This window comes from Carlito syrichta, unplaced genomic scaffold, assembly GCF_000164805.1.
Source record: "Carlito syrichta isolate Samal-C Ts95f unplaced genomic scaffold, Tarsius_syrichta-2.0.1 Scaffold132296, whole genome shotgun sequence".
NCBI lineage: Eukaryota > Metazoa > Chordata > Mammalia > Primates > Tarsiidae > Carlito > Carlito syrichta.
This window is the reverse complement of record NW_007076392.1, coordinates 136,856-150,533: the sequence shown is the minus strand read 5'-3', so window position 1 is coordinate 150,533 and position 13,678 is coordinate 136,856. Positions and strand designations below refer to the sequence as shown.

Below are 13,678 nucleotides of genomic sequence, written 5' to 3'. Positions count from 1 at the left end.
CTGTATGATTTTATTTATATTACATTCTAAAAATAAAAAAAAAATACAGTGCTAGAGAACAGATTAGTGGTTCACAGGGGTTAGGACTGTAGGAAGTGAATACTTCTGAAGGGATAACATAAAGGATAGCATCCCAAGTTTCTTTGGGGTGATGAAAAAGTTTTTATTTGCAGTGTTAGTTAAATGCATCTATCCATGTGATAAAATTTTATAGAAATATATATTAAAAATTGAGTGCATGTAAAATCTGGTGAAATAAGAATAAGGTTGGTGGCTAATATTTATACATTCCTATCAGCTTCCTGGTTTTATTACTACACTATGGTTAGGTAAGATGTTATTGGCGGGAGCTAGGTGAAGAGTACATTTGAACATGGAAACTATACTATTTTTGCAACTCCTAAATTTACTTCAGGATAAAAATTTGAAAAAAGAATCTTAGAATGATGACTGTTGTGAGAAGGAATGGCATCTTTTATATTGACATCTATTTTCTTTTAGATATTAGATAATGCTGTCTGAGAAGAAGGCGATTTGGAGATAAGATTCGAACCTCATCACATGGTTTATTAATTTCTAAGTGGAATCTTGCTTACGATTCAAAGTGAGGGAAGTAAAGACATCTTTTGCCAATTTTGGCCAGTGAAATAAAAATCATCTTTTTCATGGCATCCAATACCTTCTAAAGCATCTAGCAGAAGAAAGTTGCGAATCGATGCAACATGGTCTGCAACGTCTGTTAATAAATTCATTTTTCCTGCTCCTTCATTATTCTTCCATGTGTGGATTAAACGGATTATACTATAATTAAATTTGACTCTGACAAGAGGCAGTACTTTTGAGCAATAAGCTTCTGGGAGGCCAACCTGCTATTCCTAGCTTCACTGCTGACTTCCGGGTCGAGGACAAGTCACCCCCACTTCACAGGATCTCATGTTTTTCCGTCTACAGAGTGAGATAAACAATGTCTCAGAGGGACATAGTGCTGCTTTATGAGCTCTATATTCTAATTGAGCTCCAAATTCCTTTATAGAAAAGTGCTCTTTGAAGATTAAAGATGTATTTATATTGTTGTTGTGACTCTTAATAGAAATGAAGCTTTAAAATCTAATTTTAAAAGCCTCCTATGGCATAGTACATTATCTACGTTTTTAAACACTGCAGTCAATTGTGCACTGAGTTTCTCTGTGATATTTATTAAATTAAAAAAAAAACAGGCACCACAAAGACATACTGTAGAACATTTTCAGAGTCATGTGCAGTGGTTTAACTGCAGGACTTCCACTGAAGCTAATGGGACTCATACTGACAAATTCTAAGCACCACTTTGAAAATTTACCCCATAGTGACAGTTTAATGCTTCTCATTGATCATAGGTTTTCAGATAACATCTCAAGGCAAAAAGGAACAATTTAGCAGAATAAATAAACAATCTTTAATAAAACAATTCCATGTTGCAATCATCATAACTAGAGTATGGAACAGGACCTGTTGATAAGAGTTGCTTATTGATAACAGTTACCAATGGGTTTATAAAAAAGTTTCCATCACATTTTAATTCCAGTTGCTCATAGAAAATAACACACTCTTTTTTAAATTTGAAATATCATTTGTCTATGGGCAGTGATATAAATACATAGAAGTCAGAGGATTATTTCCTTTTATATGTATGTTTATACTCTTCAGAACAGGTAATCATGATGTAAAGTTCAAACCAACAAGGATGTCTAAAAAACCTAGGGTCTTATTCTATAGCTATACTTTTTGTTGCCTGATTAATGTTTGCTTTTTTTTAAAACCCAAATTGCATTCATATTAGGCCTGCCAGCAACCTATTGGACCTTCGCCTGGTGGTCTGTCTTAGAAGATACCCTGATTCAGGGTAGCGTGGACTAACTACATGGCCCTCAAGGTATGACCTCTTTCCATCTCTCCAACCATCTCCTACTGTTATCTCCACTGCTTACTGGGCTCCAGTCACAATATCTATGTCTTCTTATATAAGCCAAGCTCATCGGGTCTTAAGAACTTCTGCAATTACTATTCTCTGGCCTGGAAAAATCTGTGCCTAAATCTTCTCATGGCTGGCTCTTTTTTTAGTAGTGAGGCCAGTTCAAGTGTTCACTATTTAGAAAGGTTTTCTCAGATCACCCAATCTAAGGTAGTCCACTCTCTGTTTTATTTTCCTTATTGCTCTTATCTCTAGCTGACATTATCCTGTTTTGCAAAAAAATATATTTGTATATTTTTTTTATCTGTCCTCTGAGAAGACCTTACCATTTGGTGTAATACAGTCTCCCTGGTTTCTAGAACCATGCTTAGACAGTAGAAATTATACAAATGTTTGTTGGATGACTCAAACATAAGCTTAAAACCTGGGATGATGTTTTGCTCCTTTGTCTCAAGCAGTCATGATATTTCATAGCTTTCCATGATTACTTTAACTTTTGTCACCTGTGCTCTGTATCACCCCGCTCCTCCTTTCATCAAAGGCACAGAAGACTCTATTCTTACAGGAAGAAACCATGATTGGTTCACCTTTGCATCCTTTGCACCTAAGATTGTGTTTAGCACATAATAAGTCCTCTATCTGTGAATGAATTTCCTTACATAACATGTTCTAGGACGGAATATTTGTACAATATATTATAGTGCTCTACTAAAGTTTGTAGAAGGAGTGGGAAATAACCTTTAGCTATTCATTTTCCTCTTAGGGAATTCTCTGATATGATAAAATCCTATCAGCTAATCAAACTATTTTGTAGGTTCAAGTTTGTGTACCAGATCAATAATTGCCTATACAATTACCTAAATTACCAATAGTCTCTTAATGTAAACAAACATTCCTGGGAGTAACACATTACTTACTAATTTGGAAATACTTGGGGAACCTCACAATAACATCACTCAAGAGCACATGTGATTTGATACAAGCAAGTAAGTCAGTTGAGATCCCAATTTCCCCTTCAGCTTAGAGGGCAGCAATAGGTAAGCTGAGTTAGTTGATATACTTAAGGCTGATATTCGAATTCATGTTATTCTGTAAAGTCTGACTTCCCATTCAAAGATCTTGAATTACTTACAATGAACATAAAAGTACCATGTTTTTTAAAAAAATAAGTTGATTATAATAGACAGTGTTCAATTAAATTCAATATATATATGCTAACAAACAATAAGGGCAAATTTTCACAATTGGGTAGCTATGCTAAGCTTTCTAGAGTTAAATGAGAAATCAATCTTAGTTTCTTCACCTATCATCTTTCTAACTTTAGGCAAGTTTCTTAAGCCTTGTCTTACTTCCCCATCTAGCAAGTGGGATCTTATGATATTTACATATACTTCAAGAAAACAATATTTATAAAGTGCTTAGAATAGTACCTAGCATAAAATAGTTCTCAAAAAATATCAGCTATTATCAACTGAAGGAGTTAAAATGATTTTAATGTTCTGTAATCAATCAATTCAACAGGTTTTAATGATCCTCAGATGGTCCAGTTAGTCACATGGAAGGAATCTAATGTGCACTGAAGGAATTTCCACATTTAGAAGTAGAGACATCACAGAAGAGTATTTGACTGCCATAAAATAACCCCGGAGAATGTAATTTCTAAAGGGCAAAAGAGATTAGGAAGTATAGAAAGTGATGCAATTCAAGAGTAGATCTCTTGGAATAAAAGCTGGAGAAGGCAGAGAAACAGGAAAATGATGTCTCCAATCAGTTTAGAAGCCAGTGGCAGTTTTAGGAGTCTGTGTCAATTTTTGAATATATCAGCAGCTTAAGTTGCCTTTTATAAGTTGATTATAATAGACAGGGTTCACTTAACTCACAGATGTATTAGAATAGCGTAAGCCATGCAGTTTACCTTAATAAAGGCTTCAATTTTGTTTTAGCCAAGTAAGAAGTTGGTTATGCTTTCTAATAAAAATACACTTGGCATTTTCCTGAGGAACTGTTATCTCATGTCAGACATATATGCTTAGTTCATGGGGGAAACATCTGTGCTGTGGTTTGCCTTTTTCATCCTCTTGTGGAAAAATTACACTGAAGGGAAACTGTTAAAATAGCAATAAGAAATCAATTTACATTTAGCAACAAATGCAGATCCAAGACTAATAACACACTGGTATTTTCTGCTTCACTGAGACACATTGCAAGACTGAAAAATATAGTCCTGTTATATCTGTCTTTAGAAAGAGTTACCATCTAAAAAAAAAGTTGCTGTTAAAAGTAATTGTTGGCTTCTTGACGCATCAGGCTCATTAATGTGATCTGAGTATCAACCTTTGTTACCATTTACAATTTTCAGATAGGTCATTAACAAAAGTTAGGAAAAAGAATGACTATGAAATTAGTCTTTGAGAATATGCATACATTCTCAATACTAATGCTATTAGGTAAGTGATTTATGTTTGAATGTAGAGAAGCCATAAAGCAGCCAGCCCAAGAAAACGAAGGGCAGTTTGTGTAATTGTCCCGAAAGTTACCCAAATCGGAAATGCTGTGGTTATTGCACACAGCGGTAGAAATGCTATTATGACAGAAGAGTCTTACAGGAGGGACAGAAATTGAACACGTAGGTATGAGAAACAAGTTTACATTCTAATAATATTTTACTGATTGTTCAAGAAAACTCTCAAAACCATGCAGCGATGAATCAATATACAGTAGTAATGAAATAACATAATTTAAAAAATTAAATGGATTTTTTTTCCTTCTAGGTTACGGTTCTTTAAAATATGTTTTCTAAGCACAAGTATGCAATGATTTTAGGATTTCTTAAATAAATAAACTTTTGAAATGCTGTTGGCCTGGCTAAAGTGCAGGGGTAGAGAGGGTGGGTAGTTCAGAAGGGTAAGTGCTAAAGTCCTTGGGAATTAGTCCATGGCTTCACTCAACAGGGCCTTTGTCAATAGGGTTCAATCCTATATGAGGCTTGTCAACTAACCACAGTAGCATCTTTGGTCTGTTTCTTATTGAAAAGAATAACACTGGTGTGCTTACAGAAAACATTTCCCATGTTGACGGCACAGTCAGGCTACTATAACCTTCTCCGTGTTCTTTTCTTAAATGTGCAAGACTCCTAAAAACATTTGAGTATTTGCCATGCTCAGAGTAATCAAATATTATAAATACATCAAGTCTTGAGAAGTTGTCTCACATTTCCAAACTCCTACTCAGAGCAGTGGTCATGGACAAATGAGAGATGCTATTCTTTTTCCATTTTGCCACAGTAAATTAAGTTGAGCTTTACCATTTTAGCAGTGACATTAAGTAATTTTATGGACCTGTTAAACAGGCCTAGAAATCGTCTCAACAGTCATCTGGAACAGTCAAGTGCCTTCAGGTGGGTGACATTTTATTCCTCCATGTGGTTAAATTTTATTGACTTCATACTGATAAGCTACATTTAAACATGTTCCACTAATATATCAAGCTGGACCACAGGTCAACCACGTACATTTAATAATACACTGAAAAATGCATAGATATCCTAACTGTAAGTACAAATCTAGCCTTTGTTCTAATGGGGATTCATTATGTATTTATCCATAAAAATTTCTGCCAATTCAATTAATTAACTAGCAGTAAAATATCCAAATAAAGAAAAGGTCTAAAGAGTAGTAAAACTGTAATTATGCGTAAACCTAATTTTTTTTTTTTGAGTTGGAGTCTCACTCTGTCGCCCAGGCTGGGGTGCAGTGGCATGCTCACGCCCACCCCAGCGTCAACCTCCTGGGCTCTGGTGATCCTTCCGCCTCAGCCTTCCAAGTAGCCAGAAACACTGGCACAAGTTACCACACCCGGCTAATTTTTTAATTTATTGTAGAGACGAGATCTTGCCAAGTTGCCCGGGCTGGTCTCGAACCTACAGGCTCAGGCAATCCACTCGCCTTGGCCTCCCAAAGTGCTGGGATTACAGGTTGAGCCACCAAGCCAGGTCTAAACCTAAATTTTTAAGGTCACTATTGATAGGACAAATGGCAAGTAAGATTACAGATAACATCATTCTTAGAATCAAGATCTGCAAGGATCTGAGATGGAAAGAGAAAGATTAAAGGACTAAAGATATGCTGATATAACCCTAGCTGAAAACAGGTATCAAAAGACAGTAGGCATCTGTGAAATAACTTTCTTTTTGGATTGGAGGCCAGAGATACATTGGCATTGCCTCTGGAATTGGAAGGAAACCAATTTTTAATTGGTTTTAAAATCTGGAATGAAACATTCTTCCAGTCATCCATGAACCGACCTTATCCTGTAGAAGTTGAGTGAATCTTGGCCAACCATCTGCCTTGTGAATTGTTTTGTTTGGGCTCCTCATGGGACAGAAAATACTTGTGCAGTAGTTTCACATCAGGTTACAGTCCTCCATAATGTTACTTGCACAAAAAATTCAGAGAGAGAAAAAAATCTTGAGAGAGAAAAATCAAATGCCTTCGCTATTTGCCCTAGGGCTGGACATCTGCAAAGCTGGGAGTTACCACCTACTTTGCTCCATACCATAACATAACAGCTTCCAAAAAGAAGTAAAAGCTATTACTGGAGAAGAGAGATAGCTGGGCAAATAGATTGCATTAGGGAAGGTCAAACAAGGTATTTTGAAAATGGATTTAACCTAGAATTCGACTAGATTCCCATGATAACACCAGAGCCTCATACACAGCTAAATTTCTATATATTCTGGTGGAATGAATGCTGACTCTTTTGAAATGTGCACTTTATGAAACGAGTATGGAACAAAGGATTCTTCTCAACAGTGCCCATAAATGGGGAGATATTTTCCTTCTTGAATACACTGCTTCCACACAGAGAACAGGAGTGAGAGAGGACACTAAGAAGACGCAATAATTCCTGACTCCTAAAACAAATGGAAAACCTGTGGTAGATGAAAATAGTCCAGACTACTTTGTGAATTAAAAGCCCACTTTCTCAGCTTGGAAATAGTTGAAATAACTAAGCCCCATCAAGAACTTGCAGTATTTGGGTTTGAATGGCTACCTAGAAATGAGAAGGACAAAAGAACAATAAAACCAAATTTAGCTGTCCAATTAATAATAATAATAGATTATATGTATAGGCTTTTAAATTTTACGATAATACTTTAAAAAATGTTGCTGGAAGATGCCAGATCTTAACTCTAGAATACTCTATCAGATCTTCCTAAGGAAGTACAAATTTAAGCTGGAACCCAGGTGAATGGAGGTCCTCTGAAACCATAGCAGCTGGAGAGGTGCAGAGATGTACTATTTATTTGGGAATTTCAGGGTGGGGGACACACATTTCAGAGTGTAGAGCACTTTGTCATTTCTAAAGTTGCCAGTGAGTTATTGAGATGTACTCCTAGGACTAAGAAACTGCTATCCATTCCAGCTGATCAAGAGCATAACCTGGTGTCATATTATGAAGCAAAAGGAGTACTTTTTTTTACTTACTGAAATTAATTCTCTCCTAAATCAGGGCAACACTGGAGAACCACCTATTTCAGTATAACTTAACAAGTGAGAATTTTAGAGTCAGGTACCTGGCTCAAATCCCAGTTCTACCACTTACCACGTGTATGACTTTCAGCAACCTACTTTGGCTCTCTTTGCCTTGGCTTATTCTTCTGCAAAATGGGGATAATAAAAAGACCTATCTTATAATGTTGTGGAGGGGATTAAGTGACTTAACACTTAATACTCAAAGTGCCTGATCCATGATAAATTCTCCATGGATGTTAGCTTTTAATATTAATCCAGTGTTGCAATACAGGAGGCAGAAGAAGAGGATGTGATGTCATCAGTCTAAGTATCTGGGACTTTGATATTTACCTATAACACAGAAAGGCTTCCGGGCAAACCTCAATCTTCCTTGCCATCCTCTATACCGACAACAGCAACCCGCAGACCAGATTCGAATGATGAACTCCAAACCAAAAACGACAATCATCACGAACTCCTAAAATATCAGATAAGACATGTCAGAGAGAAACATTATGGAGAAAACCACAGCAAGAAGCTCTATGAATATTTTTGGACATTTAGGCATTTCATCTAAAAGACCTAGTTGCTAATATCTAAGGTTAAGAATATTTCCATTTCTCTATTGTACCCCACATCTTTAAAATAAAAGTAAAAAAAGAGAATATTTCCTCTTTAAAGAAAACTAAACCTGGAGAACATCTGAACCTCATATTGTCTGCATTTCCTATCATGGAATACTATTCGTTTTCACTAACACTTTGCAAATTTAGGAGTCAGTTTCAATACTAAATGTGCAGGCTGAATAATGGATCTGTCTCTCTGGAATTTATAGTGTAGCTGACTTTAGCTACCCAGTAACATGTGGAATATCTGATGTAAAATAGTGGATCCTGAAGTACAATAGCAAATTTTACAGAAAACAGAGCTTCATTTTGCTGTAAGGAGTGACATAATCTCTAAGCCTTCAAGAGTTGTTCTCAGATAAAGAAAACTAAATATTTAGAAGTATACTGAGCTCTTTTGTCACAGTATCAAAATCTCCTAAAAAAACAAGTTTCAAAAGCATTACCATGTGTGTCACATATATCTTTTGCCAGAAATGAGCCCCGGAATCCTCTGGATCCGAAGCTTATTAATTATCATACTGTCCTTGGCAAGAGCTACCTAGAAAACAACACCTGCTCCAGGAAAATGACTTTAGAGATTATTTAGGAAGAGTTGTGAGTTAACCCTGGGGAAAAGGCCAGCTAAGGTGGCTCATTAAACAGCCAGTCATAGAATGAAAAACCAAATGAAATTTGTAAAAGAAAAGCATCACTTGAGAAACCTTAGCACAGTCACCTTGATGTCCCTTCAGGGACATGCACTGTGTTTATCAAATTGGTTTTTCTTTAAAAAAAAAAATCATGTTCTTGTTTTTAAACAAGTTCAACATTTATAATGTATAATGTTTACTGATTTTTATTATAATTGCTTAATTATAAAAGTGATGCAGGTCTTTATCAAAACTTTCAACATCTCAGAAATATAGAGCATAGAAAGTAAAAAGTTCGAATCCATTCCACACTCCTCCAGCCCACTCCCAAGATAAAAACTGTTGGCAAATTTATAAAAATGGCATTTTGTTGTAAGTTTCAAGCAAATGTCGGCTTCTTGAGTTAGTGTATGCGATGATGTGCTGCACTTTTGAAATGCCTAGTAGGGATATATCATTCCATCATTCTGTTATTTTGCACTCAATAACCCACAAATATTTCTCATACTCTCCAATATCATTATTGCTACTTACAGTGACTTAAAACGATGTACAAGATGCATCTTCAATGAAGACTTTATGTACAGATAACCAACTTTAAGGTCAACATACACTCATTAATGATCTGAGGGTTTTGTATAGTTTTGGCTTTCAGTTCATATCAGTTCATATTCACTTATTAAGATGTCTAAAGTGCCCTATCATCTAATTGTAATCCAGTACATTTTTCCACATACAGAAAGTGTACCGAGGCTTATAATGTCCATGTAGCAGTGCCTATGACCAAACTAGGATTAATGACAGGTCCACTTTTTTATCCCTGCCCTGCCCCTAACTCCTATTTATGCCAGTTGTGAGTTGAGCACTCCAGTTGTGAGAGGTCATATTATGAGAAATATCCAAGAAAATCCCAAATGTGGCCTGAGCACCCAGACACTACCATGTAATGAGTTTTCTTTATCATGGAAACAAGTGACACCAATAGATGTATGACCATGGTTCTTAAGTAAGGCATGCTAAGGTCACTGTTCTATTTACATGCTGGAGTAGTGCAGGATAAATTACATTTACAAAAATATTTACTTAAGACCCACTGTTCAGAAATATTGCTTGCTGCTTTTTTGTTGTTTTTCAAAAAGGTTAGGAGAAAAATGAAAACAGAGTCTCAAAATCACGAAGCAAAACTGATAGAGCTGAAGGAAGAAATGGATGAATCCACAATTATATTTGGGGACTTCATCACCCCATCCCCATTCAGAACAACAAGCATAGAACTGTTAGAAAGAAAATGAGCAAATACATAAACACAGCACATCCGACCTACATGTATCTAACAGATAGATGTAGATCATTATACCCAACAACAGCAGAATACACAATTTTGAAGCATCCATGGAACATTTATCAAGATGAAGTATATCCTGGGTCATGAACAAACTTCAAGAAGTTTAAAAGAATAAAATTATACAGAGTGTATTTCCAAGCCATAATGGAAACAACCTAGAAATCAATAACAGAAAGACAACAAGCACATTTCTGAACATGTGGAAATTAAACAATATACTTCCTAGCAATCCACTGGTCAAAGAGACGGTCTCAAAGAAAATTTAAAAATACACAGAACTCAATGAAAATAAAAATGCAACATATCAAAATATGTGGGATGCAGTAAAGGCAGTGCTGAGAGGAAAATTTATAATACTGAATGTTTACATTAGAAATGAGGAAAGGTCTCAAATTAATAATCTAGGTCTCTACCTCAAGAAATTAGAAAAAGAAAGATAAAATAACCCCCCCCCCCAAAAAAATAGATAGGAGGAAATAATATAGGTAAGAGCCTAAATTAATGAAACCGAAAAGAGGAAAGCAATAGAGAAAATCCATGAACCAAAAATTGGTTCTTTGAAAAAAATAAATAAAATTGTTAAAACTCTTTGTTGAAAACTGACAAAAATTACCAATATCAGGAATGTTGTAGCAAATATCACTACAGATTCTACAGTCATTAAAAATGAGGAGATGCTATGAATAACTTTATGAAAATAAGCTTAACTTAAAAGAATGGACCAAATGCTTGAGAACTACAAACTATAAAAACACAGCAAAGAAGATACAGATACTCGAAATAGCCCTATAACCTCTAAGAAATTTACCTCAGTTTAAAATCTCCCCAGAATGAAATGTCCATCCCAGATGGTTTTACTGGAAAACTCAACCAACTATTTAAAGAAAAATACACCAATTGCATACAATTTCTTGCAGAAAATAGAAGAGTAGAATCCTTTTATCAGGACAGTATTATCCCCAAACCAGACAAAGACAATACAAAACAAACAAACAATCCCCCCGCCCCAAACCAAACTTAGACACTAAAATCTTCAACAAAACTGAATTAGTCAATACATACAAAGTATATACCAAAAGCAGTGAGGATTTATTCCAAGTATGCTAGGCTGGTTCAGTATACAAAATCAATCAATTCAGTATTCAAAATCAATCAATAAATCAACAAGCTAGAGAAGGAAAAAATCACTATATCAATCAATGCAGAAATAGCATCTGACAATATTTCTAATATCCATTAATGATTAAAAAAGAAAAAAAGCTCTCAGCAAGTTAGGGATAGAAGGTGAACACCTCAATCTGATAAACAGCATTTATAAAAGACCTAACATCATGCTTAGTGGTGGGCTGAATGCTTTTCCCTAAAATCAAGAACAACCAAGATGTCTACTTTAATCACTCTTATTCAACATAGTACTGTAAATTATAGTCCTAGCAATGAAGCAAATAAAAGAAAAAAAAAGGTATACAGTTCACAAAGGAAAACATAAAATGGTCTCCATTTGGAGGTGACGTGATTGTATACATAAAAAATTCTAAGGAATCTATAAAAACACTCTTAGAACTAATAAGTGGGTCCAGTAAGGTTGTAAGATATATGATCAACATACAGAAATCAATCACATTTCAGTATACTAACAATGATCATGTGGAAACCAAAATTAAAAACAGTATTATTTATGATCACTCCAAATAAAAAATAATACTTAGATGTACATTTAGGAAAACAAAAACAGTTTATGTGTGCTGAAAATTTCAAAATGCTGATGAAAGAAATCAAAGAAGACCTAAATAAGTGAGGAGAAATACCATGTTTATGAATTGGAAGACTCAACATGGTGAAGATGTCAATTCTTCCCAAATTTATCTATGAGTTTAATGAAATTCCTTTCAAAATCTCAGCAAGGTTTTTTTTTTTGTAGGCACAAACTTAATCTATAATTTATGAAAATTTACAGGTCCTAAAATAGCTTAAAAAATGTTACCAGGAAGAATAAAACTTTTTACTTGATATTAAGTCCTATTATGTTGCTCCAGTAATCACGACTGGTATCGGTGGAGGGAAAGACATATAGAACAGTGAAACTGAAGAGAGAACTCAGAACTGGATCCACACAAATATGCTCAAAGGATTTCTGTTAAAGGTACAAAAGAAATTTGAAGGAGGACGAATAGTCCTTCAACAAATGATGCCGGAGAAATTGGACATCCATAGGCAAAACAATGAACCTATACCTCACACCTTACACTAAATCATTTAAAAATGGACCATGAGCTTCCATATTAAACATAAAACAATAAAACTTTGCGTAAAAAATATATGAGAAGATTTTGAGGATTTGGGAAAGAATTCTCAATCTTGACTTCTAGCGTACAAGTTATAAAAGAAAAAAGTGACAAACTGAACTCAATCAAAATTAAAAACTTACTCTGTGAGGACTCATGTACTAAGGACGAAAAAACAAACTATTGATTGGGAGCAAATATTTGCAAACATGAAAATATTTTTGACATCATTAGCCATCAGGAAAATGGGAATGAAAGCCACAATGAGATATTAACACACAGTTGTCAGAATGGCTAAAACAAAAAACAGTGACAAAAATAATGACAACACAAGATGCTGAGGAAGATGCAAGGAAGTTGGATCATTCACTGCTGATGGGAAGGTAAAATATTACAGTCTCTTTGAAAAACAGCTTGGCAGTTTCTTATAAAACTGAACATCCGGCTAGCATATGACTTGCAATTGTACTCACAGGCATCAACATCAGAGAAATAAAAACTAATATTTGTACAAAAACCTGTACATGAATGTTTGTAGTGGAATTATTCAAAACCAGAAAACAGTCCAGATGTCCCTCATCATGAAGATGTTTAAACAAGTGGTGGCACATTCCACCGTGGAATGCTACTCAACAGTAAAAATAAAGGAACTGCTGATACACACAACAACTTATATGAATTGCTAGGAAGCTATGCTGAGTGAATAAAAAACGAATCCCAGAAGGTTACACACTGCATTATTCCATTTATATAAAATTTTTAAAATAAAAATATTTTAGAACTAGAGAAATGGCTGGTGAAGGGAGGAGTGGGCTGGTGGGAAAGAACGGGGCATATAGTTATAAAGGGGTAACTTGAGAGACCTTTGAGGAGTGATGGAAGTATTCGTATCTTGACTGTTGTGTTAGATACACTAACCTCCACATGTGATGTAATTGTACAGAACTAAATTCTCACTCATACAAATGTGTACAAGTAAAACTGGAGAAATCTGAACACGATATGTGAATTGTATTAATATTATTATCCTGATTGTAGTGTTATACTACAGTTTTACAAAATGCTACAATTTGGGGGAAATCAGGTAAGGTACATATACAATATCTCTGTACTATTTCATGCAACTGCATGTGAATCAAAAATTATCTCAATAAAAATTTAAATTAAAAAAAGGCTTTTCCAGCAATCTAGATAATGGGGTAGACTCATAAAAGGGAATGTGGTTTTCTTCATGTCCAGGTGCTAGATCTGATCTCACTGTGTTTTGGTTTGGTGGTGCTCTTTAAATCACCCTTTGGATGAGGATCTCATTATTTTATTTTCCTA

At 35.0% G+C, this 13,678-nt stretch overlaps 1 protein-coding gene across 1 annotated transcript in view; it reads right to left on the bottom strand.

Moving 5' to 3' along the window:
- LOC103250747 (potassium voltage-gated channel subfamily KQT member 5-like) overlaps positions 1-13,678 on the bottom strand; it is a 167,418-nt gene that overhangs the window by 73,413 nt on the left and 80,327 nt on the right. The window contains exon 4 of the mRNA XM_021708182.1: positions 7,816-7,942. Coding sequence (XP_021563857.1) covers positions 7,816-7,942 — 127 coding nt within the window. The remainder of the gene's footprint in view (positions 1-7,815; positions 7,943-13,678) is intronic.